Genomic DNA, 26,766 nt, shown 5'->3' on the forward strand with positions numbered 1-26,766 from the left:
CCCTGGAGCAACTTCCTCACATGAACCAGAAAAGCATCACGTGGTTATCAAATATGAAAACTACAAAGTGGACATCATCATCATCATCATCTTCTTCACCAGGAGAAGAGATACCCATGTAGGATTTTCAAATCATCAAGGATGAGAGGAATTCAAGAATAATCCCAGCGATTTGTAGCATCACCTATGTTTTTTTTCTCCCCTCCTTTGTTAATGGGTTTGGGAGGAAAAAGAGATTAAAAAGTCAAGAAAAGAAAAGAAACTACAAAGTTCTGGGTCCTGATGGAAAATAAACGCCTCACACGGAGTACAGAGGGGTCCTTTTATAAATTGAGGAAACAGCCATTGATCATCATTAGAGTTCAAGCCCATGAAAAGCCGCCGCTGCCGTCGGGTATGGCATGGCAGCCTGCCCGGGATGGAGCGGGGAGCACACTGGGAGCTATTTTGGTTTAGAGCTTGGCAGAGTCTCAGCCCAGCAGAGGTTTGAGAAGCCAGGAAGGGAGAGGGGGGGTGATCAGCTCCCAACAGCAAACAGCAGTCTGTGTGGCTTCCCTCCTACTGACTGCCCTTCCACATGTCTGTCTGAGAGCTCGCCACAATACTGCGTCCTTTTGAAGCCAACCCACGTTTACTTTGGCGTTTGCCGGCCTGCTGGGGTGAAAGAACAGACTGGACTGATGATTAATCACAAGTCAGGCTTATAACCCCGTATACACCTACTCGTATCCGTACTCCTACATACCAAACACTCAAACAACGCTCCCACTGAAATGCATGCTCACACACACATACGCATGTCTCTCAAACACACACTCAAAAGTCCAGAAGATATAGAGCTCCATTGATATGTTTCTGCCCGCTGTGGTTAAAGACTTCCCACACCCACTGAAAGGTGACTTTCATTCGTTTCTGAGGACCACTGTGCCGCACTGTGACGTTTTCTTTGGCTGCCATCATTGATTTCTTTTTTTAAGTATAACCATGATGCTAAAATGTGGGTTTATAAAAGCAAGCCTACTGAAAGGAATATGTTTATATCCAAGAGGGGAAAGCTGTCACAAGTAATCTGAATCAAGTTGTGTTTTCACTTAATTAAGAACTTTGAATTGAACTCTTACAGTCCTATCGTTCCTTGAACAGCTGATTGTAAAAGTGTGGGATTGAGACAGACAGAGAGAAAGAAAGAGAGAAGAAGCTATGGAGATCTGGCTCATCACCTCCACAGAATGTGGTTTTCTCTTGCTGAGCAGTGAAGCGTGAAGTAGAAATTACTTTGGCGTGTGACTCCAGCCGAGAGCAGATTAAGGATCAGTCAGAGTGAAGATAGTTGAAGTGATCTCTGCTCCTATTTTGATGCCTAAAATCTAACATTTAGGGAGAAAACATTTCTGCAGCAGTTCAGTTTTATGTTGTTTTTCATTCAATGTCAAAGTGCAAAAAGCTATGTAAAGTTCAAACACTCCTCTTAAGAGTACAGCACTGCCACTGGTGACCTTTGAACTGTAGAAACACGCAACAGGTGGGAAAAAGAGCTGAGAGGCGACTGAGGGGGCGTTGACTGTAAAAAAGAAGATGATAGAGAGCAAGAGAAAGTCCAAATGCAGCTGAGGAATTTCAAACGATTTATGGATTTGACAAGTGGAGCCGTTGAGTTTGGTGTAGCTTCAGGGATAAGCAGGTGATATTGTTTTTATAGTTTCTGACAGAATTCAAGTAGACAAAAACTCGTCCTTTCTCCTCAACTCCCACTCTCAGAACTGCAAAATGTAAAAAAACAACTGTGCACTAGTGTTTTATGTGTTAGTTTAAACAGTGTGTATTGGTGAAGGATGTGTTTATATGTTGTTAGCCTGATGTTGTGTCTCTTGTCTCTTGTCTCCACCCCAGGGCCCTATGGGTCCCAGAGGACCACCTGGCCCCACCGGATCACCTGTAAGTACCTCCTGTACGCCCCAGACAACACACAACCCGCGTGCACCTGTAGAGCAGATCCTGTGGTCGCCCACAGACAGGCTAGGCTAAATCTCATAATAGTAATGTGCTTGATGCTGTGTACATACGCCACATTGTCTACTTCACCCTGAGTGTATTTAATAACATTAATGACCCCAAAATGACCAGTGACTTTGCAAAACTCCAACAAGGCGAGCACACCGCAGGCTGTCAGAGATAAATGTTTACACACGGCCCTGTGCACACGGAGAATACTTCAGTCTCACAGCTGCAGGCTGCGGGGCTTTTTCCTCTCTCACAACACAGAACACCTGACAATTTAGCTTCCACAGAGCCTACTGGGCTTACAACCCACAACCAAGATCTACCTGCAGCCCTTTGAGCCCTCCCAGCCTCCCGAGTAAAGCTATTAAGTTGTAGGCAATGCCAGCTGACATGCCTCGACTTGATGTTTTAGTCACCCTGAGCCAGACATTTGCAGACGCAGATTCTCTCCTTGAACACCTTTGACTGCTTTTAGACAGGATTCAAACAGACTAACAGAGTAGATGTTGTAGGGAAGTAGCTGCCGTATGACAATGTAGACAAACAGTCACAGTGATACAGTATACAGCAATGATCCTCAAAGTGTATCATTAAAAAGTGCATATCTACAGATGGGGACCATTTGCAGCAATGAAACAAGCATAGTGTGTCCATTCCTCCCACCCATGTTAGCTTTGGGCCAATAGAAACTCTGATATGATTGTGACACACAGCAATAAGTTCATTATTTTTAAGCTGAAGCACTCAATGAAAGTCAGCTTTAGACTGATACATTTAAGGATCTGGATTTATTAGGACTATGCCAGTCTTGCTACTGTTCATTTTCTGAAAGCTTTTAAGATCAATTACTTGAAATGTAGGCTATAAATCCTGTCAGGTTGAATCCAAAAGCAATTTCAATAAAATCCCCCTCTGTTTAAAAGGTATATAAGTGGGATTAACATATAATAGCTTGGAAATTCCCCCGCTGTGAGACTAATAAAGGATAATCTCATTTTATCTTATCTTAACATGAAGTTTTAGAATACAAATAGCTCCTATGGCATCTAAGAGTACAAAGGGTAGTAAGCATTATACTTAATAGGTGTTACGATTATGAGGGGGTCCTTGGAAAAGTTTCTCTGCTGTAAGGGGTCCCTGACACTGAAAACTGTGAGAATCCCTTGTGAACAGTACTATAAAGAGATAGTTAGTTGTATTCGATACTGCTGCAGGTGTATATATACTCGATTTTGTATATTGTGATTCAACTAACTATTCATTTTAAACTGTAAATTAAGATATGCTTATAAATTAGCTACAAATTAAATAGATTTACTACATAACCAATCTGTAATATAGCCTTTATAGAACTGTTGTCACACAATCACAGTGGTCTTTACAAGATTTACAGCCTGAATAACAATATATTTTTATTATCAGTGGCTGTGGTGACGGCTCTCATTTCCGATTAATTATTTATTAATTGGTTAATTGATTGTTGTGTCTGTAAAATGGGCTACTAAAGCCCAAGTTGACATATTCAAAATGCTCGTTTTGTCTGACCAAAACAACACAAAACTCAAAGATATTCAATTTACTATCATAGACGATGAAGAAAACCAGCAAAACAATCTCATTCGCGAACCTGGAGCCAGTGAATACTTTAGTATTTTTGCTTTAAAAAATCACTTAACTGGTCATTTGATTATCAAAATAGTCGGTAATTTCTGTCTATCTGCTAATTGTTTAATAGAACCACAGTAGTACATTCACAGTAATTGTTTTTTATTACTATTATTTAGCCTCCTCTCAGGCACTGCATATAAAAAGTTTCCCTCTCATCAAACAGCCTCTCTTCTTTCTACATCCCAGGGCCCACAAGGTTTCCAAGGCAACCCAGGAGAGGCTGGAGAGCCCGGACAGTCTGTAAGTATCCCACAGAGTACCGGTCCTTCCAGTCCTCACTTCATGGTTTATATAAATACTTGCTCTATAGCCTATAAACCTCCTCTCCTCCTTCTTTTCTTCTTCATGTGGAAACTTCAGTCACCTCCCTGCCGCTAAACTACATTTCCATAAAGTCTCCAAACACTTTCTAACCTTTCATTGCTCACCGCTAACTCCTATATATCCTGCTCTATTTGACCAGCCAGCTCCTTCAGTTTCAACATTTATAACCCTCTTCAAGTCGACACTCACGTCTCAAACTCGAGCCTGAACCGGCCTTCTGCTGATTTACTCTCTTCTTTGTGGGGAACAGATCTGCAGTTTTCTCATGATTTTCATTTTCTTTCTTTTCCCATCTTCCCACTGACATCTTCCAGTGATTGTTGTACCTCTCCTGCTCTGTCAGATGATTCCTCACCCCTTACATAACTCCTCTCAGACAGAGGACCAAATCCAATTTTCTTTAGTTTTTATTTTCTGTTCTTCTTTCAAGTCCTACTTTTAGTTTTCTCCCTCCTTGCTGCCAAAGCTCTACCCCCTCTCTACCCCTACTCACCCCTAACTTCACCCTCCCCTGTCCTTCCCGTTCCCTCAGCAGGTCGACAACACAGGCCGGGTCTCCCCACTGCTGCGTTAATCTGCTCCTGTGGAGTTCAGATATGCAACCTCTGCATTATCATCATTATGTGCGATTAAAATCAAGCTTCCTTCCAGAAAATAACTTGACAGTAACTGTTGTAGACGGATTGCAGAAGTGTTTGTGAACACCAGAGATTATTTCATCCTTTGAAATCACAAGAGCAGAAAATTACCGACGAGATGTTTTTTAATTAGCTAAATCAGTTTGGTATTATAACATAGCCTTTATTACTGTTGCAGGTCGGTGTTTATTCAACATTATAGCAAAGAAAAAGAGAGAGAAAAGTTATTTAGATAGAAAAATAGTCAGCCCACATTAAGCGAGAAAGCTGAGAAAGAAACTGTCAGGCAGAAAGAGAAACAGATGGAAACATCTGGACTTCATACTAAGGACTTTGGATAAGGATATTAAAGTATTTGTTCCATCTTTTTGGCCTAATCTCTCCTATAAATCCTGCTGATTCTGATCTCATTGAAAAATACCGTCATTATGAATGGAACTATTGTCTATGAATGTAATTACTTGTATATGCTTTTATACAAACAGATGCCAACATTAGTTAGAAAACAAATTTCAATATGTTTAAGATCAGCAAGATAATGTAATTTTTTATTCATGTGAGCCATAACTGCCATAGCTGTTTTTGATTAATAGTAGTAAACACATTATTGCCTCAGCGTGCTGAGTGTAACACAGGGCTGGTTGTAAAGTCAGTTGACACCACATGCTAAGAATTATAAGTCTAAATTACGTGATGTTGCCCTCTGTTGGTTATGAATGGAAGCTTGTGTCTCACCTTTGCTTGTTTTCTCTTTACTAATTCAGGGCCCCATGGGTCCCCGCGGCCCCTCTGGATCTTCTGGAAAACCTGGAGATGATGTAAGTGTGTCTGTCACAACTTTATAAAACTGTAAATACATTAAGCAGCAACTCTGACAAGGCAGATACAATGTTACTGTTCTCATATCATCTATTCTGGGTGTATTCTATACAATATCATCTTCGCTGAACATCCTCTATATTAGACCTAAAAGACGGAGGAATTAATGAACGTGTCCTTTTTCTGACTCCACCGACAGAAATATTGTTTTACTGTCATGATTATCAAACTGGAGGTGAAATACGCTGAGCATTAATTTCCCATTCCTGGCCTTTAGACACATAATATTTACATGAAAACACATTTTAATTTTTGCTTATTTGTTGGTCGTTTTAAGGATACTATTGTAAAGTATAAATCACAGTGTCTCCATTATAGATTTTCTGTCTTACTGTTCTATCATTTTGTATCTGAATGTCATTTTCAACATCCAGTTGGTCTTTCAAAGCCATATCTACAGTGTCTGATATTTTTTAGTTTTGTACTATTACTGCAATACTACCATAGAAAATACACGATTAAATAATGTGCAATACATTATACAGTCTATACTGTTTAAATCAAAAACTAACAGTCCATGGACTCTGTAATTGTGGGTTAAACCCACACAGTAACTATGACAGTACTATATGAGACATAACACGTATGCCATTAATGTCATACATTCAGACCTTTATATTCACTGATTTGTACAGTAGGCCTATGAATGGATCTTTGACATCGTTTATTGGAGCTTACATTACTTTCTCTTTTTAAACTGAGAAGGGATCCTCAGTCAGCCAGCGTTACGCTTCACCTGAAATGCTTCAACACATTGACATATTGCTTATTTACCTGACACAAGGATCTCATACATCAACATGTAATTCCTATGTTTAGCCACACGATGGCAGCAGACATGACATGACACAATGTGTCCACTAGGAGTGCTCACTCTCACCATCACATCAACTAGATTAAATACAAAGGACCACATTTTACATTTTAAAAAGAGCACTTACATGAAATTCATGAATTCACACATTTTAAATGAAATGTTCTCACAGCTTTTCCTCTCCGTTCCTGTTTTAGGGTGAGGCTGGCAAACCTGGCAAAGGAGGAGACCGTGGACCTTCTGGACCTCAGGTGAGATTTATTTTCGTTTTTAAAGCACTGAGCGTTTTGGTAATGAGGAGTCTCACATGGCACTGGTTTCCAACCTCTGGGTCCCGACCCCCTATAGGGGTCGCCAAAGCTTCACGGGGGTCAGGGAGCCCTTCTTGATTTTAAGGAGTGTACGACAACTTTTTTATTAAAATATACAGTTGGCATATATCTCAGCATTTCATTAATTTCTGTGAAAAAAACTAAATGGAAGTGTTATTTTTAAAGTTTGGATTATTATTCAAAATATACATTTTAAACAAATCTCACAGGATAAGGGCACGGTGAAGACCTGAACACAAGTTATATTCACAGAGCCTTCCCTCTCTGTTAAACAGCCTCGTCCTGCATGATTTTTAAAATTTTTAATATATATACATATATATATATATATATGTATATATATATATATACATATATATACACACACACAATATAGATAATTGTATTAAAAGTCCCTGAAAATAACAGGAAAAATCATCTCTGATGCAATATTCACAGGAAATAATCTGCTCAAAATTCATTCAAATTGCTCATATTACACAAACTTCCTGCAGTTATTGTGTTCACTATTTGGGTTGATTGTATAGTTTATCAGTTATTCTGTACTGTTTTTGTTATACATTGAATATAATATGAAATATCCATAAAATATGTCACTTACGTACTTACTTACTTTGACTTTATTGACCACCTTAGTGGAAATGTGTCTTTGGCTTCTTTAGTACATTAAAGATGGGTCACTTAGGGGTCGTCAGTTTACTCAATGATAGAAAAGGGGTCTTCTGAGGGAAAAGGTTTGGAACCATTGCCACATGGTACACTGTAAGGTTGTATTGTGTTGTGGTGGTCTGAAACCAGTCTGGTAATGGGTCTGATTTGGGGGATCAGCACAATCTTTTATCTAAACATTTATACTCCAACGGACTTTTACTTACATTTCACTTTACATTGATTATACAATAAAGCACCATAACTGACAACAATGATGGATCACTGTATAGACTGAGTGTTTCTAGATTGTGATTAGAGTTCATATCTGTAAATTACTTTAATCATAACTAAGTTATGAGTTACAGATGGAATCATTTATCATCTCAAGCCAAGAATCAGAGCATTTTTCCTTTTTGGGCTGAAGATCCCATGTGGCCAATATTTACAGTTGGAGCCAAAACTGGACATTGAAAGTACATTTCAATAGATCCCCTAATGGAAATAACTGCTTTAAAACTTGTTTAATGTAACTTTAATGTATCGGGGGGAAAATCTATCCTGATGTAATCTGCTTCCCACTCAGCGGAGGAAATCTTGACAGCAGCATTATTTTATACTCTTAGCTTCATATTCTTTCCGTCTCCTGTATATTAATCTCCTGCATCCTCTCTCATCACAGGGAGCTCGTGGATTCCCAGGAACTCCTGGCCTTCCTGGTATCAAGGGACACAGAGTGAGTGTGTTGGTCGCCTATTAATGATTTCCAGGAAAATGTAGGTCTGTTTATTGTTTTCCTAACTGTGCACCATCTTTCTGCTCTTTCTTTTAGGGTTATTCAGGTCTTGATGGTGTAAAGGGAGAGACCGGAGCTCTTGGGTCTAAGGTAGGATTTTATTCTTTGTGTGTACGCTCTGTTTTCCAGTTAATTAAGGGACTGCTTAACTGTTTGTGTGTCTCTATGTGTCTAGTAAAAAGGATAGCAAAATTAGGGATGCACCAAGCCAACTTTTTTAGTCCCGAAACCAATAGCAATACCTGGGCTTTGGGTATCATCCGATACCGAGTGCCGATCCTATACCAGTGTTTAATTAATAAGATGTATGCTTCACTGTGTGGAAGTGACTGGGATCATTCTTTTATGTGTCTGACAACATCAGGCCTGACTTAAACATTGATTTCCTAACTTTATAAAACAAAATGTAACTGTATAATAAATACAAATACATATAATAGATATAAAGTTAGTTACTGAATTGTTCTTTATCATTAAAATAATACATTATTTTAATGATAAAGATCGTGCACCAGCAACTTGATAAAAAATATTCAACATTAACAGGAATTACAATTCAAGTGTGAACCTTTATAATGCAGCAACAAATAGGTCAAAACTTACACAGGAATTAAAATGACAGTATATAATGTATATAGTATATAAAAATAAAATTGAATTAAAAAGATCGGTCCCATTGTCACGATACTCAATCCAGCTATTTGAGTCAGTATCGGCGCGATATCTGATCCTGTATCAGTATCGGTGCATCTCTAAGCAAAATACAACATCAGTAACAATTGGTATGAGATTGTCATTGATTCCAGGAAGAGTAGTTGTTGCCAAGATTACCAATACTACTTATTACTATGATTACTGATTTAAAGTTGCCGTGTTGCCATACTAACAGCCAAGTATTTCTTCCTCTCTTTAGGGTGAGTCTGGTGCTCCCGGAGAGAACGGCGCCCCCGGACCGATGGTATGTAATTCTGGACGTCACAGCAACAATATGTGAAAACAAAAAAAACATGTACAAATCTAGACTCAGTTATAATGATGAAGTGATTGATCTCCTCCTCTCCCTCACCTACACAGGGACCCCGTGGTTTGCCTGGCGAGAGAGGACGTCCTGGACCCAGTGGAGTTGCTGTGAGTGACGTTTTATTAACAAAAACTCATCATCTGATTCACAACAGATGGATTACATGATTCATTTTGCTTTATGAGTGTCTACAATAGAGTCAGGCAACATATTCTGTACTCTTAATAGAGATGCTCACAAGTCTCAAGCCTCTCATGGTTGTAATGAACGTTCTGACATCTGCTGCACGCCATCCGGTCTGCACAGAACACAGTATAGCTATATCTAAGGAATTCAAATCATTTACTATAAAATTACTCCTTTATCTATTAGCATGCAGTATCAGCATTGATTAGTTGTTTGGTACAGTATATGATCACTTTAAACAGTCTATTGCAATGCAATATGAAAAAAACACACAATGAAAACGTTCCTTTAAAGTAAATAAATGTATAGATATAAACGTCACTCAGGGTACAACCGTACTGTATCTCCAATTAATGACAGTTTATAATCTACTGTAATTTAACCTTTTAGCCTCTCAAACCCAGAGACGCTCACAAGTAATTTTTTGTAAGTCAAAGTCAAGTCTCAACTCACTGTTGGTGCGACTGAAGTGCAACTTGAGTCCAAGTCCCAAGTCCAAATCCCCATCTCTGTACTCTAATTCAAAGGAGTTCTTTAATTTGTTAATTGACAATTGCTAATAACTGCACTGTAATTCAGAGGAGTTAAGCTCAATGTGTAATTAATTAATAATTAATAAAAAAGTAATTAATAGGGCTGTCAAAGTTAGCACGATAATAACTTTTAGGTTGTAGCGGGCTCAGTTTTAAAGCTAGAGTGAAGATACTGGTGTCAAAACAGAAGGAATCTATTGGTACCAACTATGTCATACTAGGTTGTCGTGAAAGAGGCTAAATGATGCTTCAAACTTATGCTAAATTTTGGCGAGGAAAAAACTGGCATGGCCAGGGTTTAAAGGGGTCCCTTGACCTCTGACCTCAAGATATGTGAATGTAAATGGGTTCTATGGGTACCCACGAGTCTCCCCTTTACAGACATGCCCACTTTATGATAATCACATGCAGTTTGGGGCAAGTCATAGTCAAGTCAGCACACTGACACACTGACAGCTGTTGTTGTCTGTTGGGCTGCAGTTTGCCATGTTATGATTTGAGCATATTATTTTTTATGCTAAATGCAGTAGCTGTGAGGGTTTCTGGACAATATTTGTCATTGTATTGTGTTGTTAATTGATTTCCAATAATAAATATATACATATATTTGCTTAAAGCAGCATATTTGCCCACTCCCATGTTGTAAGAGTGTTAAATATTTGACAAATCTCCCTTTAAGGTACATTTTAAACAGATAAAAAATGTGTGATTAATTTGCGATTAATCGTGATTGAATATTTTAGGTAATTAATAAAACATTAGGACCGACGTTTTTGATGCCATGTACTGAAAATGTATTGTTTATTTCAGGGAGCACGTGGAAATGATGGCTTAGCCGGTCCTGCTGGTCCCCCAGTAAGTATCATATTTGGTCTCATTTAATTCATTTTCATCATTTTATTTTCATTTTCATGAATTTAGTAAGAAATACTGTGTATGAAATCCATCTCCACTTCTCCACACACAACCCCCTCTGTACACCTGGATGTCAGTTATTAATAGCTGAGCTGAGCTGACAGACTGTCTCTCTCTCTCTCTGTAGGGCCCTGTCGGTCCCTCTGGAGCTCCAGGCTTCCCTGGCTCTCCTGGTACAAAGGTAAGTCTCAAGTTACCTAAAAGCACCCCCACTTCCTCTTCATCTTCACCTTTGTTGAGTTTATTCTGTGAATGAGAGTAAGTAACTGTCTGTCCCTTCCCTCTCTATGAGAAAACTAACCAGCACAATTGAACTTCCGCCCATTTACTTTGGATTTTTTTCTCTGGTACAAAAACAAAGTTGTGTGTATGAGTGTGTGTGAATTCTGCGTAGTTAGAAAAAGACTTTCTTGAATCAAATTAAAAAGGTTGATATCTCAGAAAATGGCAGCTCGCAGCTCAGGGAGGATTTTGTGGGGACAAGTTGAAATGCTTAAGTGAAATCGGAGAAGGCTGCTCCGCATTGAAAAGTGCTTTAAGCCTCCATCTGTGTGGAAAATTATGGAGGAGGGGGTTTTAAAGTGTTATTCTCCCTCTCTTACTCGCTCTTACTGTCTTTTCTCTCTCTGCTTTGCATCTGATTTATTCCCCCTGCATGGCAGACAGACTCAGCTCTGTGCTCCAGGGCCCAGGGCTGCTGGTTTGCTTTCTTCAAGCCCCTTGATAGTTTGGGAAATCTTTTAGGAATAACAAAGTCTCTCTTTACAAAAATCCAGGAGTTTCCCTTGAAGTAATCAAGGCGAGCTAGACTCAAGATGTGAAAAAGTGCGGCGTCTGTGTGTGTTTATGTATTGTATCAACTTACAAGCATAAACACTTTATGTTTGTCTGCAGGCGAGTCTGTGTGTGAATGTGTGTCTTTGTGTGACTTTATAATATTCGAGGAAGTGTCCCATGGTGAGGAATGTTAAAAATCTCATATTTCGTTATGGTGCTGTACCTTCAGGAGCCTGAGAGCTCATGAAAAGAAGCCTCGTTTTCTTCTTTTCTTCTCTGAGCATTATGAGCAAGGCTTTGCAGTAAAAAGGACCCAAGACTAACACAATAAAAAGCCAGCTAGACAAAAACAACACACTTATTTGAACCTCAACTGACTATAAACCGTGCTCCTGAACTGAAAACATCTAACCAAGCAAGGCAACTTTTACCCAGCTCCAGTTCAGTTTTGACATTGTATTATTTATAAAAGCCAAACTACCGCCTCTAAAATGCTGAGAATTTCTTCCACAACTTTCCATAAAACTGGCAGATGTAGATGTTCCTCTCTTTGTTCCACTTTTCACTTTAGTTTAAGAGCTAGTAAAATATTGGCCTTGAAAGTGGGCTTTTGGGAAAAGAAAAATTCACAACATCACCATTTTTCACAAACCCTCTATTATGTCATACTATTGAGTCTGTGAAGCTACAAAGCTGCAGCAATAACAAAGGAATTCAATTCACCAACATGCTGAAAAAGCTGCAAAGCACCTGTGTGGTAAGACCTCTGGCTAGTGTCCATACTGTAGGTTAGATAAGTCTTATTTCAATACTGAACCAGAAGGTCTGCACAACATTATGCACCTGGCTTTGGATAGTACACTTTAAACAGCCTTGAAAAGACAGACAATAGATTATTTTGTTTATTTAAATGTTAAACTCCATTAAACTCCAAAAATGTGTTTCTGAACAACGGCTCGTTTTCAGTTTTTTCTCTAATTAATCCAGATATGCAATTTATCAATTCATGTTAGTCAGCCCATTCACATAATTATTATACGAATAATGTACATACAGAGTTTATATATTTGGTGTCTATGCTCTGACCTCATCAGCAGGGCTCAACAATAAAGCTCGCCCGCTTGCCTGAGGCAAGTAAAATGCCCCGTCGGGCTAGTAAATCTAGCAACTCACTTGCCCGATTGGGCAAGTGGTAAAAAATAATTAAACACATCTTTTTTTCGGAGCTGATGATGGAAGTAGCTAAGGATTTAGACATCTCGCTTCCTTCTCATCTCTGTTGAGAGTTGTACATGTGCAATACCGATCGTGACTCTCGAGAAAATGGCGTCAGATAAAGACAAAGTTTATGAGCTGAAGCGCAAGCGAGGATTTGAGCGAAAGTCAAACTATGTATTGCGTAGTTTTCTACAAGTTCGAGAGCAATGCGGACAAAACATGACAATTAACTTTAGTCTTTGTTGTTATTTTATAAACACTAAAAAATAAAACAATTTGTATAGGGGCAAGTGAAAAGATACATTAACATTGAACCCTGATCAGTACAATACTTAGTGAATTGAGATGGACCTAAATTTATCAGCAGACTAAGAAGAAGATAATTATTCACTTAAGTTCAAGTAACAAGCGAATTTCTTATTATGAAAAGCAGCAGATGAAAATACATATAGGTTTAAGGTCGGCAATGATGCCATGCATAATCCATAGAACAGCACAATTCAGATGTAGGCCTAATTTTGTGTATGAAGAATAACAAAGCAAGATGTCACATAAAACATTTCAAACATTAGAGTTGAAATGTGTCTCTGTTGTTAAGCTGAATATGAAGTGTGTGAGGAAAAAAAGCCATGTGTGTTTCCTGTTAAGCCACTGTCATCACATGGAAATAATTATGTGAATAAAGCTGTGTGCAGCAAGACAACAGTGACACGATGTTTAAGTCCCCAAAACAACAGCAACAAGGAGGAAACATGCTACAAACCAATTCAGTCCACAGCACTCATACTAATACTAACACAACACAACAGCAATCAAAAGAAAAATGAGCTCAGCAACCACAAGAAATAAATTCAATATTAATTCCAAATAGTACTTCATATAGGTAGAAGACATCCACATAAGATCAGATATTAACAGCCAGCAGCAGAAGCAAACACCCCGAAGTATAATCTGCAGCCAGAAGCACACAAACTCCAGCAAAACAGAGCCAACAGACATCCAGTCATGATTTACTGTACATGTACATGGCATTTCAGGTAGATAGCTAATGTGAGAGTGGTGAACGGAGTCGTGGTCTCATCAGGAAACATGATTATTTCCCCTCAATTTATCTAAACCGTCCTGATGGACGGGCTGGCTTGCTTGAGAAATGCTATATGAGCAGGTGTAGCGGTAGTTAAACATAAATGTGTATATAGAGTTAAAGCTAGCAACAAAAAAAGGAAGTGGCAAAACAGATCTTTCACTGCAGTAAAAGTAGAAATACCACAATTTAAAAATACTTACTTAATGTTACAAGTAAAAGTCCTGCATTCAAAACCTTACTTAAGTAGAAGTACGTATTATCAGCAAAAGTACTTAAAGTGTAATCTACTCACTATACAGCCAAAGTGGGCTCTGTCAGGGTACCATTTTTATTTAATATTGAAATATTGTTATTATTATTATTGATGCAGAAATATGGAAGCACCATTTTAATATTGTGGCCGATTGTGATACAGATAATTTGACTCATGTTATATACTCTCCATCAGCTTAATTTCCTGTATAACAACAATGCCTTGTTTTTGTATAAAATCTTCATCTGCAAAGTAACAGCAGCTGTCAGATAAATGTAGTGCAGTATAAGTATAAAGTGGCTTCAAATTAAAATACTCAAGTAAAGTACAAGGATCTCAGAATTGTACTTAAGTACAGTACTTGAGTAAATGTCCTTCCACATTAGATTGTGTGTTTGGTTTATCTGTCATCTGTCTGTATCATTTGTTGCCTAGCAAAATTGATATCTCACTTCCTGGTTTAGTACACCTCATTCATTTATCAGAGTTCATGTTTGTTATTTTTGGGCTGCTCTTTGCTTGTCACATTTTTACAATATGGGGGGATTTTTGAATTTAAACCCAAATACTGCAATATTCACATCTGTCTGTTCCGATGATCTGTGCTGTTATTTATGTCTTGTCACTGTTAAAGTGTTTTCCCATTATAAGGTAGTTCCTAGATCTTACTCAGAAAGCATTTTCACATTTTATGCTATTTACACTCTTCTGACTCTGCACAGTTGCAGCTAATGTTACATGCATGTTAAGTACCGTCTTTCATACTTTCTGTTTTCTTTTTATTTCATTAATCTTATCAGATGAGTTCCTCTTTCACATTTCACACATTTATACAGAGGTGGTTTTCAATTACTTTTGCTGTTTTCTACCTTAAATTTTAAACACTTTAAACTATTTTTGAGCAACATTGGTCACTTGAAATGCACATTTGCAATACCTTTGTGTTTTTCTACTTTTAGGATTGTGTATATGTGCTTTAACCTATAAAGTCTTCCCTCTATTGCATGCTTGAGACCATTTGATTTTAAAAATAAAAATGTAAATTCAGTTCAAGCTCTTGGTTTGTAGCTTGTTTTCTGTACAATTTGTTTGTTTTATTTTATCTGATTACCAATTATTATATGTACTGAAACATCCCATGATATTTGCTTATATATTCATGTAATGTCATCTCTTCTTTCCTCTCTTTTACTAACCAGGGAGAAGCTGGTCCTACTGGTGCTCGTGGACCTGAGGGTGGTCAGGGACCTCGTGGAGAATCTGGGACTCCTGGATCATCCGGACCTTCTGGCGCTTCTGTATGTGATGATATAAACATGTATTTAAAAGAAGTATTATATTAACTATAGCAAAGCATTACTTAGTTACTGAGGAGAATTTCATGATACTCTATTTTGAGGCAACTACTATTATTTTTTTCAGGTGATAGATGAACTGAACTGTAGAAAGGCTGTTAATAACAACATATTTATAACATTGATCAGACTGATCACTCCCGGAACAATAACTCAGGGCCAGTTATGATTATTGCGGTGCATTCACTTGCTTTGTCTCTTTTTCTCTTCAGGGTAACCCTGGTACTGATGGTATCCCTGGATCCAAAGGATCAGCTGTAAGTCTAACAACTCTTTTTTTGTCTGCATTTCAAACTGACAACCACTTACTGTGTATTTCCCTGTTTAACTATTGTCCAGTAGGCTGGAAGCACAGGTGATGTTTTCTCATACACTCAATGTCAGAACTGATCTAGTATGCCTATTTGCATGTCTGATACATTTGCATTTAAAAGGCAGAAGGCCAGGACTATTATTTACATATTAAGTGATTATGGACACCTTGAAGAAAAAAATATAAGACCATTTATTTATATTTCCATTCGTTGTTCAACCAAAATCGATTTTCCACAGGCCGTTGTCCTGGTTACACCTGGGGGTTTGCTAATACCTGGAACAAGCATTAGCAGCTGTTAGTCATAAAGCTAACATCATGCTAGCAAGATTCAAAGTGAACAACATTGCGTACTGTTGACAAACAGTAAATATAATTAGGCAGTATGTTTAACAACAACACCAGCTAGCTAACCAGTCATGTCAATGACCCCAAATCAATGTCAAGAGTTGTACGAACAAATGAAGGCCATGTGTAGGCCTACTGTCAGTTGTGGTCTGAAGTAGCGTGTTGAATGGCGAATAGGATGTGAGATGATCGCTTATGTAATACAGAGTAAGTAAATATATATATATCTATATATATAAATATATATATATAGATATATATGAATATATTTAAAAAAACAACAACAACAACAAAAAAAACTCCTCAACTGGCTGAGCATGGGCCATGCTGCCTCAGCACCAACTGGGCTCCTCCTCCATCTCCTCTCTCCTCCCTCCAATGATTGCCTATGGATAGAAAAGGGCAAAAGCCCTGAGCTATCAACCAGGCTCACAAATTTACGTTATGTTACATTATGAACAGCACAAAATCCCTTTGAGCTTCTGTCACATCTTGAATACTTGAGACGAGCCTCTTCTTCAATGCACAACTCAGTTTGAGTTAAACATCGCAACTGTAGCCACTGTTGTCACTGATGCTTTTGTACTTAGTGCAGAATGTATACCAGTTCACAAACAATGGGTCAATGTCTTCTTATTTATAAAGAGCACATGAGAATTAATTATGAAAGTTACACTGACATAATTATTCTCTTACAGTAAAATCACTGTGGTAATGTATTGGACATTGGATGGATGGATTGATGGATGGTTGAGTGACGTCATGTCTCTTCCTCTGTAGGGTGCTCCTGGTATCGCTGGTGCTCCTGGTTTCCCTGGACCTCGTGGGCCTCCCGGGCCTCAGGGAGCAACTGGACCTCTCGGGCCCAAAGGAACATCTGTATGTACTCAGCGAATCATTCACTAACCAGAGATTCATTGGAGTTGTGTGGAAACACTTGATGTCCAATTTTAGTGCCAGTTTTCAATTTGTCTTTGCTGCTTATTACATATTCCAAATAATAACATGGCACAGAAAACAATGATACCAACCTGTCGCTTTTTCTCACTCTGTCTGTCTATCTGTTATTGTTTAGGGAGACCCAGGTATCCCAGGGTTCAAGGGAGAAGCTGGACCCAAAGGAGAATTCGTGAGTTTTATTTTGTTGTCTTTTGTTCGTGTATTCCCTGATTATTCGAAATCCAAACATTGATATCTACTATAGACACAGTATCTAGCCAAATAATAAGTGTGGATAGCAAACTTGTAAGATAAGTACATTTGAAATTAGCAGATTATAATACTTTAAATGAAATGATCTGAATGGACTCAGTACTTCTGAGGGTTTCTCATGTAGTCTGAGAAATGCAAAACATATCAACCCAAAGTAGGGTTTCCTCACATGAAGTCTTTCTTTCTTCCTGTAATAATATGGTCTGTGTGTGTTTCCAGGGACCGGTTGGTATTCAGGGACTTCATGGCCCTCAAGGAGAAGAAGGCAAGAGAGGACCCAGGGGTGAGGCTGGTGCTGCTGGACCACTTGGACCTCCTGGAGAGAGAGTGAGTACCATCCAACTGGTTAAAAACAATTGGCAACACAACAGAATAACAAGTTCCCTCCAGTGTAGACCAAGGTTGTCACCTATTTTCATTGATCTCTTAGCGGCCCATTATGATAAAGTTTTGTCCCACAAAGTTTGTACATGAAAGTCTTCATCGCAGTTGTGGAAGTGATGAGTTGCGTAGGTGTGTATATTGCACATTTGGAGATAATATTGGTGAGAGTGAAACTAGTTTCTGCATTTTTAATGAGTATAATTTCAATTAAATTAAATTTTAATAAAATGAAACTTTTATTTTGCTGGTCACCACCTGGGAACCTGTTTAAGGACCACAATGAGATTCAGTGACTTTGATAATGTTGTTATAATCATAAACCTGACTCTGGTTTTGTGTTTTGTGTTTTGTGTGTATAGGGATCTCCCGGTAATCGTGGTTTCCCTGGTCAAGACGGTCTGGCTGGTCCCAAGGTGAGCATCATTACAGTTCCACTCGTTCCTGAGATATCTCGCTATTATTGCTGTGGGAACAGAGGATCGGCTCTGAAAGAGAAAATGAACATGGATGCATTTAAAGGGAACAGACCTGGCAGAGGGAGGAAGAGATAAGGAAATTTATGCAGCTTATGCGTCAACAGTCACGGGTGTAAATCGGGTGCGAAACTGACAATTAACATATTCCATCTGCTGCATATTGCATTTAGAAATTGCTGTTGACAGTGCCTTGGTACAATGTTGTCATTGGTTTCTATTTGCTTTTGACCGCTGCAGTGAGAAAATAACATTTCCGAATCACCTAAATCACAATATTGACTGCTTAAAAATCACTCAGTAACCTTCAAATCCAACCATAGAGAAGATAAGGCTCTCACTATTCTAGTACTGTAGAGTACTGTAGTGGCACCACAACTTACAAATCCGTATTACATTGTAAGTCTCTGCAGAATTTGAGAACTGACATTATTCTGCTGCAGCAGAGTAACAACACTCTTTAGGCTTCAAGCTGGCAATCTACGTCCACACAACTTTAAAAAGCTCTATGGGTGGTGAGCCTCTGCAGGATTGAGTTTTCTTTTGTCAGTTGCAGTTGATCCTGTGTACGTGACCAACAGACAACCAACAAACTGCACAAAATGTCCCCAAAACTGATTATTTCCAACTTTAGGCACCTTTAAAGTACAAGCAGTAATGACAATAACACAAAAAGGCCATTTGAATTTAGTAAATATCTGGTGTTAGTTGTTAAAAGACAACAATTCAGTATATATTAGGATTATTATGCATGCAGAAATATATAGATGAAATACCTGATGGGATAAGAAGTTGACCAAACAATGCAAAATAGTGTGCAAAAAAATACATATTTCAATTTAATACAAGCATTTCTCAAAGAGCTAGAAATCTAGAAATTATGATTTGTGCCAGTTATAGATATAATTTACAGTAATATTTGATAATAAAAGAATGAGCTCTACAAAATTGTATTGCAAAGTTTTTCATGAATGAAAAATGACATCATACTGTAAAACATTCATTTTACAAACATAATGTGTCGCTGATGTATTGTAAAAAAAAAAAAAAAAATGATGGCTTTCAGAGGCATATTCAAGAAAAAGACCAAAGATTATGGTTTTTCATAGCTGTAACTTTAATTTATCCACCAGTACGGTAGATATTTAGCATTTAAAAGCACAAAACTTAGGTGGAGATCTATCTCATACTTCGGAATTACTAAAAAGAGTCATTAGTCAATGACAAACAAAACAATAAGTGGAAGCACTTAACATCATTCTGGCAAAAGATTTCATTGAGTGTTTTATTGACTGCGTTGTCCACGATGATCTCTGGAAGATCATTTTTCACCACATTAACTCATAATGACTCTTAAATCAAACAAAAATGATATTACGTGTTCGATGAGGCGCATAATAAGTGAAGTCCCTCTCCAAGGTTCACACTGAACTCAGATCAGCACCCTTTCTAACGAGTTAATGAAGTACATGATCAGTGAAGAGCAAAGAGTGAAATTCATGAGCACTCATCAACACTTTATCAGTTCATCTGAAGCTCACCTACAGGCAGCAGTGATACATGTAACTCCATCTTTTGGCCACAAGATGGCAGCATAGCTCAGAACCCATCATGTCCCATATCACCAAAGCCCAGCAGCTCATTTAACATTATCTTCGCCACACTATTTCATTTATACCAAAATGAATCTGTCAGACTTTAATCTTCTCATCTCCAGCAAGTCAATGAAACTCCTTCACACTGTTAAAAGGGAAACTGATTTCCTCTGGGGTTTGAGAATTGAAGTGTCACCTCCTCGGTGATTGACTGAGTGACCAACCCCTTGTCTTCTTCTCTTTCTCTCTTCCTACTAACACAGGGAGCCCCTGGTGAGCGTGGACCCTCTGGTGCCAGTGGTCCCAAGGGTGCCAACGGTGACCCCGGTCGTCCTGGAGAGTCTGGTCTGCCCGGTGCCAGAGTAAGCACTTCCCTTATACTCATAGTAGTCTAAAACATGCAGAAATAAGGAAATAATCTAGGATTTTTAGATGGATTCTAATATGTCTTTGCATTTTAAATACAATTTCTGGCTTTGCTACCTGGTGGTGTAATTATTATACAGGTCAGTGTCAATACACTACATGAACTGTCAGGTGTCATCCATTCTGTGGTCATATTTAACAATCTATTATGTAGCTGAAGACCTGAGTCAGTCCTAACTTGTTGCTGTATTTTAATTCTCAGTCGACCACACTGGTGAAAAAAACATGTATCTGCAATTCAATGTGTTTTTAAATTGTTCATTTATCTTAAGAAATAAGAAGATTTTCTCAACTCAGAAATTAACACTTAAAGCAGCAGTGGGTAGAACTGGGGCATATATGATTAAAAAATATATATATATTTTTTATAAAACGGTCTCTATATCCTGACAGTAGTGCATGAGACAGGTAATCTGAAAAAAATCATGTGCCTCTGTGTCCTCGCTCCTAATGGCATCTGCAAGATTTCACAGGCCGAGGAAAACAACCAATCAGAGCCGTCTCTGAGCAGCTGTCAATCACTCGCGTACTCCGATCAAACGATCAAACTAGGCAGCGCTGATCAAATATGAATCAATATTCTGTTACTGAAATGTCTATTTCTCTCCTCAAATGTTTTCAGAAACATCTTGTATTGTACTGTTTAGCTGTAAAATGAGACAGTTTGTGACCGACACAGCAGCCATGTTGAGATCAGTTGAGGAAATACCAAGCACCGCCCACCAGCCGGAGCAAACTTTCTCATTTTACAGCTAAACAGTACACTACAAGATGTTTTCTGATATCCTCAGTGTTAGTCCCTTGCTCCAAACACTGAAACCTACAATGCAACCGACTGCATTTTTCCATTAAATTCCACCACCCTCATCTTTCAAGTTCCAGTTTGCAGCACTGGTTCTCTGTTAAAATGATTCCACCGAGCATTAAGGTTATGGTTAGCATTGCACCATAACGTTGTCGGAGACGCGATGGACAGTTTAAAAAAAAAGAAGATAAAAGTGATGAACCAGATATGTCATCTTTTTTATTCTACACATTCTTCTTCCTTGTCAAACCAAAGCCATCTACAGTATCCACGATGCAACTCAACCGCCGACTGTTCGGTCGGAGATTCGGGTGTGTTATGATAGTAGCGGATAAAGTATCCTCAAAACCATTAGCCTCAAGCTAATGAGGATGAGGAGCGAGCTGTAGAGGTCTGATAAGCTCGCTTCTTTCAAACTCTACATCTCCAGATTTTTCTCACTTTCAAACTTGTAGTCTTTGGCCCCAACTGATGCTGATTCAAGCGGCACATGATTCAGTTTATCCGACTTTTTGCAGCTCTCTTTGGAGCCACAACATGGCTTTACGCAACAGTTTTCACATATGCAGTAGCACTCCCCAAGACCTGTAAACAGACTCAGATGTTTGAAATAGGTGGTGTTCCCCTTTAAATATTTGAAATCTCTAAACTCGAGCTGAGAAAACAATCATAAATGGTTTCCACTGGACAGCATCTGTGCTTCCCCCCGGAGTCATTTCATTTCCCAACAGCAGCACAAGCGGTTGTTAACATTCGTGTACAATCACCACAGAGGAAGTTTTAAAAAAGCACCTGTAGGAACCAAGCCCATTAACAGCAGTAACCTTAAATGTGCTCTCTCTTGAATGTTACATTTCCATCAGCAGGCGTTGAACTGTTGCTCGTTGCACACGGGGCCAATCAGAGGTGTAAATTCAGTTTCCCACGGCGCCATATGTTCTCACCTTTCCTCAGCGTGTGCTTGCGTAGAGGTGTCTGATGACTCATGTGGATTTCGTCTGTGTTTCTATTTTTTTCTCTGACAGGGCCTGACTGGACGCCCCGGTGACGCTGGTCCTCAAGGCAAAGGCGGACCTTCTGTGAGTGCACATTTCCGTGTTGTTATGCGGTTGTTGTGTGTTTGCAAATCAATGAATGTAATCACACAGCAGCATGTATCCTCACTCAGCATTAGGGTTGTTTTTTTTTTAAAAAAACATCACATGCCGAACAATCAGGGAGAGGCTTGTAATTTTACCAAATGTGCTCTCATCACGTAATGACTCATAAGTGGTTTCATCAAATTGAATTGCAAGAGATTTATCCAGCCATTATCCATCCGGGCTCATCCCCAGTGCTGTTTGTGTTTCTAATACTGTCCTAGTTTTTAGAGTGACAGAGTCTCACTCACTGTAGATTGATTGTAGATTGTTCTCAACTCCACTTGGGCCTGAGTTCGCTTGACAGGCTCCCATTGTTCATTATTTGTTAACTGAAAGGAAATGGAAAGTCCTGTTAAAGTGTTTACGCCAAAACTCTTCACTCTTTCAATTGATTGGTTCCTCATGTAGACGGTCAAGTCGTCTACAAAGCTGTATGACACTGTATGATTCATACATCGTACAGTGCATACCTACATTTTTCGTTAAATTTTAAACACTGACATGAAAATTAGTGCTGCATTTTTTCATATTTTTCATGTTGGCTACATGAACATTATGTTCACGTTTGCTGTGTTTCATTTAAAACATTCTGGTTTATTCACAGATTAGGCTGTTAATTTTGTGACTGACTGGCATATGATCAGACTGATTATGATTGAGGGATTATTTATATATCAGCTATTTATTCGCTTCCTGGCTTTCCTAGTTTACCCCTGTGGGGTTTATTTAGGAGCAATGAACATTTCAACAAATTGAGTAACTGTTGCGTATCCTGGGGCCATGCTGGACATTTCTCTGCTAGACCCCACACTTCCTCCACACCCAATTACTCCTCTCCACTCCACTCCACATCCCCCGTCTAAATCCAAGTGTGATTGGCTTGTCCATGGCTGGCCCTTATTACAGCTCACTATCCGCCTCATCATTTAACAGCTGCTTTTTACTCTTCACAAATGTTATCATGACCCGACGTATTCTCAACGGTTCATGTGATATCTCATGAAAAGTTATTCCTCATTTTTCGTGCGTTTTCATACGAATGTCCAGCGTCAATTTCCGCTCCAATCTTTTCAAAATAAACTTTCATTTCATTCTTTACAGGAAACAACTTTGTTAGTTTTAGGAAAAGATCAACTTAGTTAGGTTTACGTAACAAAACTACTTAGTTAGGTTTAGGAAAAGACTGTCGTTAAGTTACGCCACACCGAAAGTGGTGTAACATATGGTGCGTTAAAATGGGGTCGTGTTTACCGTGTTCAGGAGACTAGTCCATATGAACGCCCCCCTCTTGTGGTATTCGCAACCTCGTAAGCGGAAAGTTCCTGAAAGCTCCGAGTTCACGAGTTGTGACGTGTTTGTTGATGTCGGAAATGGCGGAGGCCTTGGTGAGCGTGACAGTAACGTTAATATTGCCGTTGCTTAGCATCGGTATACTCATGACTTAACCACTTGAACACCAAGCATATTGTGTACATGACTTCCCATGTTGCAAACACAAGCTCACAAGTTCAATTTGATGGCATCATTAAGTACAGAGGTTCCGCACTACTTAGATTATCTAATTGGATTTCTCTGTAAAGCACGGTGGTCATCATTTATAGTTCTTAAATGTGCTCTGTAAATAAATTAACATGACTTTACTTGACCAGGGAGCTTCTGGTGAGGACGGTCGCCCAGGACCCCCCGGCCCACAGGGAGCCCGCGGACAGCCTGGCGTCATGGGATTCCCCGGACCAAAGGGAGCATCTGTGAGTAATCATACAAAAAGAATAAACTGTAAATGCGTAAACAAGATAAAGGTGTTATCTATATGGGACAACCTGTTTCAACATAATAGATTTTGAGCCAAAATAAGTCCCTGAATCAAGAATAGACACATTCAACAACACCTGGAGTACTGCTGAAGAGTTGTATGCCACTTTTGATGTCCACCATCACATTCAACCCGCTCTCCTCTCAAAATAGATGCAGGACTGAGCGAATCTCTGTGACTAACTGCTGCATTTTGTTTCTGTTGTGATTAGGGTGAGCCTGGCAAGTCTGGAGAGAAAGGACTGGGAGGAGCTGCTGGTCTGAGAGTAAGTTATTCATGTTTTCTGCTTTTAATAACATACTGGAGTCATCCCAATGGGTCTTATATGTACTGTTATTTAATAAAAATACAAAAATCATTCAGCTGATATCACCATGTTTCCAAATATATTATTGGACACACTGATTTCAAAATATACATACATATAAATCATGAATGAATCAGGTACATAACATAAAAAATATCTGTTTTGGAATATACAATAGAAAGAAGACACTAAGTGTTCATTATTATTATAATGTCCAAACTATTAAACCTATTTTCAGTGGGTAGTTTTTGTATTCTACTGTGACTCACCATTGATCCACTTTTATTTGTGTAGTTGAGCGTCCACATGAGAAGCTCAATTATCAGATGTCTATCGAGTTAATAGCATCACCTTTGGCTTAACTGTTGATGTCTATCTATTTGTCCTGCTTCCACTCCCTCCTCCCCTCTCTCTTCCTTCCACTACTCAGGGTCTGCCTGGCAAAGATGGAGAAACCGGCCCTAGTGGACCCCCCGGCCCCGCCGTACGTATCTCTATCTCCCCCATCCCACTCCATATAGCTTCAACACTGATATTATCTTTCCCCTTTTCTCCGTCTGCACTTAGAAGCAACCCTCGGTATCTCCATTTCCCAGACTGCCTCGACGATAGCTCTGTCTGGCGGGGAAAAAAAGAGTCCTAGACACAAAATGTCTGGACATTGTACGATGTGGCATCACTGAGACACAGACTTTCAGCTTGTTTTGAAGTCTGTGATTCATGGCGCTAAACAAAAGAAAGCTTGCTAAACATGTAAAAAAAAGCCCAAAATGATCCCTACGTTGTGTACTGATCTCAGAGAATGACACATTTAGCAAAATGTTCCCACCCTCTTAAACATCAAAGTGTATTGTAGTGTATGATAGAAGTTGATTGTGATTATGGGTTATGAATTATGTGTTTAGGGCGTTGCTGGAGAGAGAGGAGAACAAGGACAGCCTGGTCCTTCAGGTTTCCAGGTGAGTCTGTCTGCTCAAACTTTTACCTGAAATTGCCTTTTATATAAAGTTTATGTATGAATGCAGCTGTTTCTCTAACTATGGCTGTACTAAAATCAACCTTTTTGTCTGTGCTCAGGGTCTGCCTGGACCTCCTGGCCCCCCTGGTGAGGGAGGCAAGCCTGGTGACCAGGTGAGTGCACCTTTTTTTTTTGGTGAAATATTTCTTATAAAGTCACATAAACTCAGTGGAAATACTAGTTCTGTACTAATATACTGTTCTGTCATGGTGTCATACTTCACAATACGGCGGTTCCTTTACTCCCAGCCCTGACAGCGCTACTATTTTTCTACTAAACTGTTAACAGGGCATTGCTGTAAAAGAACAGGTATATAAACAAATAACGGTTAAATACAAATTATTAGGAATCAGTTCTTTGCTCCACCATTTCAGTGATGCTGAACATTTTCTTCCAGATCTATTCTGAGATGAATTAAACAATGAACTCTGAGGATAGCTGCAATTTCGTTTCATACTGTAAAAGCATTTTGATATTAAATAGCCATCTTACCGTTCATATCATGTCTGTATCACTGTGAATGGAAAAGTGCAGCATTAAGATGTTTACAACCAGGTTCATGTTATCTTTAATATGTGTTTTTAAACTTAATACATCCTTTAAATATCCACCTCTCACCGCCTCTGCTGTAACTCAGTCTAGACTAAGTAGTAGTCACAGTAGTACTTCTTGTACTTCATGTCTTGATTTGTCATATACTGATCCTGTATATCTTTTCTTTTCTCTGTTAAGGGTGTTCCTGGAGAGGGTGGAGCTGCTGGTGCTACTGGACCCAGAGTAAGTTGACAGTCTGTATTCAACTTTGCTTCTGTTTGAATTACTGATTGTCAGACGTGCCGCTGATTGTCTGATTGTCGCTGTGTCGCCGTTCAGGGAGAGCGTGGTTTCCCCGGAGAGAGAGGAGCTGCTGGCTCTCAGGGTCTGCAGGGACCTCGAGGTCTGCCTGGAACTCCTGGAACTGACGGGCCCAAGGTGAGTCCAGCGTTTGGTCTAAAACCAGGAGGAAACACAATATCAAACTTTATCGCCTGAGGTGCACTAATACCACTGGCAGATTTTCTACCGTGGTACTACCGCCAGTACGCTCTTATCACATGCAGCAGCTACACATTAATGTGAGCATGATATTAAATAATAATAACCTCAGGTGTTTGTGAGTTGAGCTGTGTTGTACACATCCACTGTTTTCCCCAACAAAAATTGTTTATTTGAGATGGTAAGCCACCCAGACCTTGACATATCTTGTCTTATGATTGTTAGTTAGTAGATGACAGTCTACATGTCAGTCTATATGTTTGCTGTATGAAATAGCACATCAGTTTTCCTGAAGGTAAACGTCATGTTTTATAAAAGTGCATTCATCTTGGAGTGTCTGAGGGATCACAAGATGATTAACAGGAGTGGACAGCAGATAAATAAGTTATGCTTATTCTTTTCAGATTCACCTCAATTTTTTTTTTCAGGACTCAAGAAAATATAAATATT

The 26,766-nt window shown here is 39.0% G+C and overlaps 1 protein-coding gene across 2 annotated transcripts in view; it reads left to right on the plus strand.

The window, feature by feature from the left end:
• col2a1b (collagen, type II, alpha 1b) overlaps nt 1–26,766 on the plus strand; it is a 58,299-nt gene that overhangs the window by 11,181 nt on the left and 20,352 nt on the right. For both annotated transcript variants that reach the window (XM_037768681.1, XM_037768688.1), the window contains 25 exons: nt 1,891–1,935; nt 3,856–3,909; nt 5,396–5,449; nt 6,522–6,575; nt 7,987–8,040; nt 8,137–8,190; nt 9,014–9,058; nt 9,175–9,228; nt 10,651–10,695; nt 10,883–10,936; nt 15,290–15,388; nt 15,658–15,702; nt 16,887–16,985; nt 17,182–17,235; nt 17,538–17,645; nt 18,062–18,115; nt 20,034–20,132; nt 22,027–22,080; nt 23,793–23,891; nt 24,168–24,221; nt 24,694–24,747; nt 25,169–25,222; nt 25,341–25,394; nt 26,014–26,058; nt 26,155–26,253. In XM_037768681.1, coding sequence (XP_037624609.1) covers nt 1,891–1,935; nt 3,856–3,909; nt 5,396–5,449; nt 6,522–6,575; nt 7,987–8,040; nt 8,137–8,190; nt 9,014–9,058; nt 9,175–9,228; nt 10,651–10,695; nt 10,883–10,936; nt 15,290–15,388; nt 15,658–15,702; nt 16,887–16,985; nt 17,182–17,235; nt 17,538–17,645; nt 18,062–18,115; nt 20,034–20,132; nt 22,027–22,080; nt 23,793–23,891; nt 24,168–24,221; nt 24,694–24,747; nt 25,169–25,222; nt 25,341–25,394; nt 26,014–26,058; nt 26,155–26,253 — 1,584 coding nt within the window. The remainder of the gene's footprint in view (nt 1–1,890; nt 1,936–3,855; nt 3,910–5,395; nt 5,450–6,521; nt 6,576–7,986; nt 8,041–8,136; nt 8,191–9,013; nt 9,059–9,174; nt 9,229–10,650; nt 10,696–10,882; nt 10,937–15,289; nt 15,389–15,657; nt 15,703–16,886; nt 16,986–17,181; nt 17,236–17,537; nt 17,646–18,061; nt 18,116–20,033; nt 20,133–22,026; nt 22,081–23,792; nt 23,892–24,167; nt 24,222–24,693; nt 24,748–25,168; nt 25,223–25,340; nt 25,395–26,013; nt 26,059–26,154; nt 26,254–26,766) is intronic.

Source organism: Sebastes umbrosus, chromosome 1 (genome assembly GCF_015220745.1).
Source record: "Sebastes umbrosus isolate fSebUmb1 chromosome 1, fSebUmb1.pri, whole genome shotgun sequence".
Classification (NCBI taxonomy): domain Eukaryota; kingdom Metazoa; phylum Chordata; class Actinopteri; order Perciformes; family Sebastidae; genus Sebastes; species Sebastes umbrosus.